This window comes from Spinacia oleracea, chromosome 6, assembly GCF_020520425.1.
Source record: "Spinacia oleracea cultivar Varoflay chromosome 6, BTI_SOV_V1, whole genome shotgun sequence".
NCBI lineage: Eukaryota > Viridiplantae > Streptophyta > Magnoliopsida > Caryophyllales > Amaranthaceae > Spinacia > Spinacia oleracea.
In genome coordinates, this window is record NC_079492.1 from 72,038,338 (window position 1) to 72,045,272 (window position 6,935).

At 34.1% G+C, this 6,935-nt stretch overlaps 1 protein-coding gene across 1 annotated transcript; it reads left to right on the top strand.

Moving 5' to 3' along the window:
* Window positions 1-441: 441 nt before the first annotated feature.
* On the top strand, window positions 442-5,289 carry LOC110804878 (uncharacterized). The gene is made up of 7 exons (XM_022010477.2): window positions 442-704; window positions 786-830; window positions 2,376-2,812; window positions 2,916-3,042; window positions 3,183-3,467; window positions 3,834-3,935; window positions 4,573-5,289. Exons 3-7 carry the CDS (start codon window positions 2,376-2,378, stop codon window positions 4,981-4,983), a joined length of 1,362 nt encoding a protein of 453 aa, XP_021866169.1. The 5' UTR covers window positions 442-704; window positions 786-830; the 3' UTR covers window positions 4,984-5,289.
* Window positions 5,290-6,935: the final 1,646 nt, after the last annotated feature.

The window sequence follows — 6,935 nt, forward strand, 5'->3', positions numbered from 1 at the left end:
AAAAATCATAAAGTCTGGATTTTCAAGCATCACTTTTAAGCAAAGTTTGGTAATTTTATCGTTATAACTTGTTTGGTTTGACAACATAATGGATTTACATTCTTGGCTTACTTTCTCTAGTTGGTCAAAGTATTATTTTCAGAAAATACTTAAATAATACTCCCCCCGTATCTTTTTGTTATTTACGTTTTTCATTTTGAGTATTTCAAATTATTTTTTATATTTCCTTTTATATTATCACATAAATTACTTAGTATTCTATCAAAATTTCACTACAAAAATTCGGCCATATACCAACGGAAATATATCGACGGAATTTTATCCGTTTCAAAACTATCGACGGATTAAACACATTTCTTCGCTAAGTTAACTTTTCGACGGTTCTTTACCATCCGAAGCTAAACCCAGCGATGGTAAAAAAATTCCGTCGATAGTTAGCGACTGATAGAGATCGTCCGTCGATCATTTGAGCTACAGAAACCAAAATTTCGTCGCTGAGATTAATTTTCCTTTTTAAAAATGGCGAGAAAATTATTTCAAGATATTTTAAGTCAAATTTTATTTGTTGGCGCTCAACTTTTGGCTACCCGCCTACTTCCCCTTAAAACCTAAATAAGTCCGCCCTTTTCTTCCACTCTTCTTCAATTATAGAGAATAGAAACCCTAACCCCCAAAATCGCCAGTTGGAGACTCTTAGCACCCAGGTACTCCTCCTCTCTCTCTTCATTTTTTCCATTAAACTGCTTGTTATTTTACTGAATTTCTGAATTATTTATGATTTGAAGCATAAGGGAAAAGCTTGGAGAAGCAGGGATTAACATTAACAAAAGGTAATTAATTCAATTTTAGGGTTTCTATTTGTTATGATTTTTGTTCTGTAATCTCGATGTGCCATTGTTGTTTTGAGAAAGAATACACTCTTCCAATACTACGATGTTGATCTTTCTTCAATAAAGCCCAATTTTTCATATTTATAATTGGTTTTTTGAACAAATTTGTATGAATGCAAATTTAAATAATGTGTTTCCTGGATTTATCTCTTACATTAGAAGATGGATTGTTAGTAAAATTGGGGGTTTTATCCCAAAATTCAAGTGGTTTTAAATTTATTTGTATCTTTTATGGTTTTGAGCTCTCAAGTTAGATAGATTGGCTGCAATAAATCTGACATAACTCAAAATAGATGCAGTGTTGAACTGTTTCCTTTGGTTCAAGTGTTGGTATATTGTACTTCTGCTGGATTTTCTCTAGTGCAAGGAAGGCTTTGTATATAATTGTGCAAATGATGTAATGGTTTTGGTGTATGAATTAAAGATAACTATCTTAAATAGCATTTTGTAGTTCAAGTTGATAAGGAAATAGTGTCACACTCTAGACTCTAGTTGTGTGAGTTGATATGGCTTCACCTTATCACCTGTTTATTTGTGTAAATGAATTGATATATTCAAGGATATTTATAAATATGTGCCGGACAGTATGGTATTACATTGAGTTTTCTAGCTACCAAATAACAAAGCAACAATCTAATGAAAACTCTAGTGTAATCCTCTTCCTTTTTTGTAATTTGTTGCTCCTGCTACGTGCTACCTATTTTAATATTTATGCATCTCATTCTCAATTCTCATCCACTCTTAATATTTATACTTCAATGCTTTTTTGGGTTAAGTATTATTTTTTTATTCGGTTGCCCGTAAGTCTAATATTCAAATATGGAAATGTAGGTCCGAACACAAACAAACTCGGATAATCCTAGAACTAACCCAACATTATGTAATCCTGATATATAGCTGTCAATGTATCCTTGAAACCCCATTGATATATATCTTTTTTTGCTTTTTTTTGTTAGATGTCAATGTATCCTCGAAACCTCATTGATATATAGCTGAAGTAGGAGACTCCTCATGTTACAGCATCCACACATAGTTGTATCACCTTCATCTACCGTATTTATGCTCATTTACTTGATGTAGCATGATAAAAGAGAGGGTTCTGAGCAAATAAATTTGAATCCACTTGAATTGTGAGCAATATTTCTACTTTATCACTATTTAATGAGTAATAATTTGACTGGCTGCTTATTTTTTTCTATAATTGAGGTGTCTGACTTGATAGAAATAACTGAAAGTTGCTACCAGATACTAATTTTAGAGAAAGGAAAGACACTTAACAATTATTATTTTCTACTTTACCTGGTTGGAGTAAGTAGATAATTAATCATTAAAAGGATATGCTACTTTAAGAGTTTAAGCATCAAGGATTCTGTATATTTAGCATTTAAGAAGCTTAAAATGAATTAGTTTTGTGTTGTGTTTATTTATAATATGTAGATTAATATGTTAAGTAAGTTTTATGTTTATTATATACTTGACATGCAGATGTCGTATAGATGTAGAGGTGGTTTGAACGGGAGAGGTGCCATCATTCGACCTCCAGGCTATCGTAATAATGTGCAGGAAAATCCTCACATTGGTGAAGAGAACCTTCATCAGATGTCTCCAGAAAATAACTATAGCCCGAATCCTAGTACTATGCCCCAGTCAGCAGCAAGCACATTGAATCAGATGCCTAATTCTAGGTCCGTGACAGCAACAAGCACATTGAATCAGATGCCTAATTCTAGGTTCGTGACAGCAGCAAGCACTCTTCACCAGTCACCTAATTCTGTGACCCAAGCAGCAACAAACATGGTTCATCTAGAGCCCCAAACAACCGTCCGTAATGTCAATCTTGATAATTATGGTAACACAAATGTATCGGATGAAACAAGAAACCCTGAAAAGACTGATTCAGTGATGCACCCTGATGAATTGTGGTGGGTTGCATTCAATTAACACATTTATAAATATGTTTGATGTAGGATATTTTATGTATTATTTCATTGAGTGAGGTATTCTTTTATATTTTCCTTTCGACAGGTTTCCCCATCGTGATGTGGTTGATAAAGTTTCTGAGACATCGTATAAGACATACTTTAAAGGACCCTATTGCAATTGGAAAATGACTCCCCCGCAAGTTCGTCGGAGGTGGTGGAATGCTTTTAAGGTTTATCTTTTCTTAAGTTTATGTCTTACTCCGTATTTCCATATATTTAGCATATTATTATTCATTTTTAGCTCTCATTTATGGAATTTGATTCATCCTTTGATTACTCCCTTACTTAATCCCTTCTTATTCGATTTAAGCTTGAGTTCTCCTGGGATCCATCGGTAGCTAAGCGGGTTAAGAAGGGGTGGCAATCAAAATGTAGGAGGCGCCTTTCTGATATGGTGTCAAAAGTTTGCACGGATCCTGACTACAATGCAGATTGGTGTCCTCCTACCATAAGGGAGGAAATGGTTCAGATTAGATCTACTGAAGAATTCCAAGAAAAATCAGAGAAATGTAAGAAAAATCGTAAGGGTAATGGAAATCAAAAGATTCACCATCGTCAGGGATCCATATCGACTGAAGAAGTGATGTTAAAACTGGTAATAATTTCCTTGCAGCAAAAAGTACTTCCTAGTCCTTTAATTTAATTAATTATTTTGATGCCTTGGATAAGCTCCATGTCGGTTTAGTACTTTGGCACACACTTGCCTATCCTTTGGTTTTTGCCAATATTTTGATATCTGGTGTAGTTCTATATTTGGCACATTAAAATCATTCTACGTTGAAGCTGTATTATCATAAAGATTTCTTTATTTTCTGATGTATTAAGGTTATGTTTAGTTCATTGACATGAAGTGTCTGGCTGTTTACAAAGTAGTTGTCTTTTTTCTACATTTGTTATTTTTTGCTCATGTGTACTAATACATAAATTGATCATGTCTTTTTTTCAAATAAACAATGAATAGAAAAAGAAGTTGGGACGTAAGCCAACTGCAGCTGAGCTTTACTACAAGTGCCATGCTGATAGTAGTGGACGATTCGTTAATGACAAGGCTCAAGCGGTTTGGGTAAGTATTTAGAGCTTTTAAGTACTAATTTGGTTTGTTGTATCTTTGATTGTCAGTTTCCGAGAAGATTTAGCATGATGACTGATGAGGCATTCATAGTTTTTGTTATTTTATATGCTACAAGGAGGCAAAGTAGAGTATATGAGACTAAGAAATAAATAACGCACAGGTAGAGTATACATATTATAAGCACAATACCTGTTTAATATATGAATTTAAATATTGTCACAAGGATGAGGTAGTCTTTGCTAATTATAAGCCAGGCAAATGGTATATATTTCATAGATGAGCCAGGCAAATTGTATATCTTCGCTAATTATAACGTCCCAATAACCAACCAAAATAGCATCCAACACCATATACATGATCCTCCTTAATTCCTTGTGTCTTTTCTTAGTATGTTCTAAGCTTGTATACCTTTCATTTAGACAATTTTTCTTTTTGGTGTTGTCAAGCTTGGCACGTGTTTGGGTTTGAGATAGATCGATTATGCATCTAGTTTTTTCTGTGTTGTGATTCTCGTGTATCTTGAATGTTGGAGATGTTCTTCTATGTGTATATTTCTTTATATCATGTTCCCAGGTAAAACTCTTATAAAAGTCCATTTTAAATTCATGTTTACTTGTCTATTTTTCAGAATGACTTTAAGGAGAAAAAAGCTACAAACTCTCTATGTGAGAGTGAGAATCAAAAGACAGAGGACGAGTTGTTCCTTGAGGCGACAGGTGGATGGAATGAAAAGGGAAGAGTATTTGGTATGGGAGCATCAGCAGACTCATACTATGAGAGACCAGGAGTTGAAGAGAGGAACGCAAAAAGACGCAGAAGAGACTATGCAATGGAGTTGGAAGGCAAGGTTATAGATCTTGTTACAGAGAATTTGGAACAAAAGACTGAGCTTGATGCAACAAAGGTGAGCCTAGTTGAAACCCAAAAAAGTCTTGCTGAAACTCAAAACGCTTTGAAGGCTCTGGAACAAACAGTGCAACTTCTTTTGCAAGCCAGCAACATTGCAACTATTCCTACCTCTACCTCTCCTTCTGTCTAACTTGTTACTTAGACGGATGATCATTACTGGATAGGGGATGGCTTCCTTTTGTACATGCATGTGAAGTCTCTTGATTATGTAATAGACATGCTTAGATATCTATATGCTTCTAATTAATATAGGCATCAAGGTGAGGTGTTTTCTAATTAATGTGCCAAAATCATAGGTCAAGGAGCCACTTTTGTATAGTGTATGAGCTCCTGCCTTAGCTTCATTCTCACCTTTGCTTTTTTGTATGGGAATCATGGCCAAATATATATGGCTCATGTTATTGATACTTGATAATCTATGAATTTTATTGTGTTACTCTCATTGTCAAAAAATTATTTATTTTGTCATTCCAAGTAGTGTAGTTCTTATGGTATCTAAAATATTTTTTTGGGAATTTAAATATTGATTCCTTAATATCAAGCGAGGGAAAAGAAATACCGGTTGCTCTATGTTCCACAATCAAATACTAGAATCCGCGACGAAATATCACATTCTGCAGCTAAACCAAGCGAGGGAAAATTTTGGTCTGTCCCTAAATTCAGCGACGGAAATAAATAATCTGAAGCTAAATCCAGCGACGGATTTAACAAAATCAGTAGCTAATTTTATCGACTGAAAATAAAATTCTGTAGCGAAGTTTTTCTACGGAATCAGCGAGGAAATATTCCCTTCGCTACACACGCGACGGTTTCACTGGCTGCCGTTGCTTGGCTCGGTTAGCGACTATGGTTTTTCCAACGGCCTCTTTCCGTCGATCATTCCGCCTCTGGGTTTAAACAGCGATGGATTCTTTAATATAACAACGGATAAAATCTGTCGCTATAACGTGTTTTTTTGTAGTGTTTGTGTCCAATTATTATTTTAACCAATTAAATTCATTGGGTCATTTAATCTATAAATTTTTCTCATTTCCCAATATCAGAATTTTGATAAAAGTAAAAACATTATAAATAAACGTAAATTGTCTTGTTTAAATAAAAAACCTGAGGAATCTCGATACAAATTAATTGATTGTTAAAACGCGTGAAAAATAATAAACGTAAAGAACAAAAAGAGACGGAGGGAGTAATTACTTTGTATAAAAGTTTTGAAAATCATAAAGTCCCTGAGTACATAGTTTTCATATTAATAACAATCATAGTTATTAATTATAAGTGATGCTTGAACATAAAATAAAAACATAGAAGTTCAAATATGAAAACATGTTTTGGTTGTCTTCCTAAAGCTTTCTAACTCACTTAATAACATTATGTCCCGTGACAAAGTTTGTAGAGTGGGTGAGCCTAATGTGCTCAAATAATCCAGATGATTCACTCTACTTTAGACTTGGCATAGTTCTAGAAATTAATGCAAACAAACTAAACATGCTCATCTCGAGAGGACTTCATTCCGGTTGGGTGTTCTTTGTGGCGGCATAATGAGCAAACAAAATTGAAAATGTGGTGAAGTTTCAACAATTAATGGGAGGAAAATACACACATGCCTTGCAAAGTGTCCTACAATATAATACTTCACATGCTAGTATCCATCAACTACTTCAACTTACACTAACATTCTCAGTAAGGAACAAATAAATACTAAGAACAATCAACAATTGTGGTATACAAGTGTAGAAAAGCAAGGGAGAAAATTGTTTAAAGAGAATGCTAAACAACCACTTGAAAATTAAACATTTGAAATTTTTGAGCTAAACTACTTTTACTATTTTTTTGTGTACGTTTCTTTTCCGGAGTGAAGGCATACATTTATTTTGTTTTTTCGAATTTTTTTGACTTAAAATTTAAACGAAAACACAAATACGAATACAATTATAAACATATTACATTCATGAGATGAACTAACAAATAAGGTTCAATAGGCTTGGGTGTCAAAGTGTACCAAACCTATCGCCAATCCCCTAACACGCCCTGAAAAGCATTCGGATTGTTAGAGTTTGAGATGCGCTGAAAAGCATTTACGCG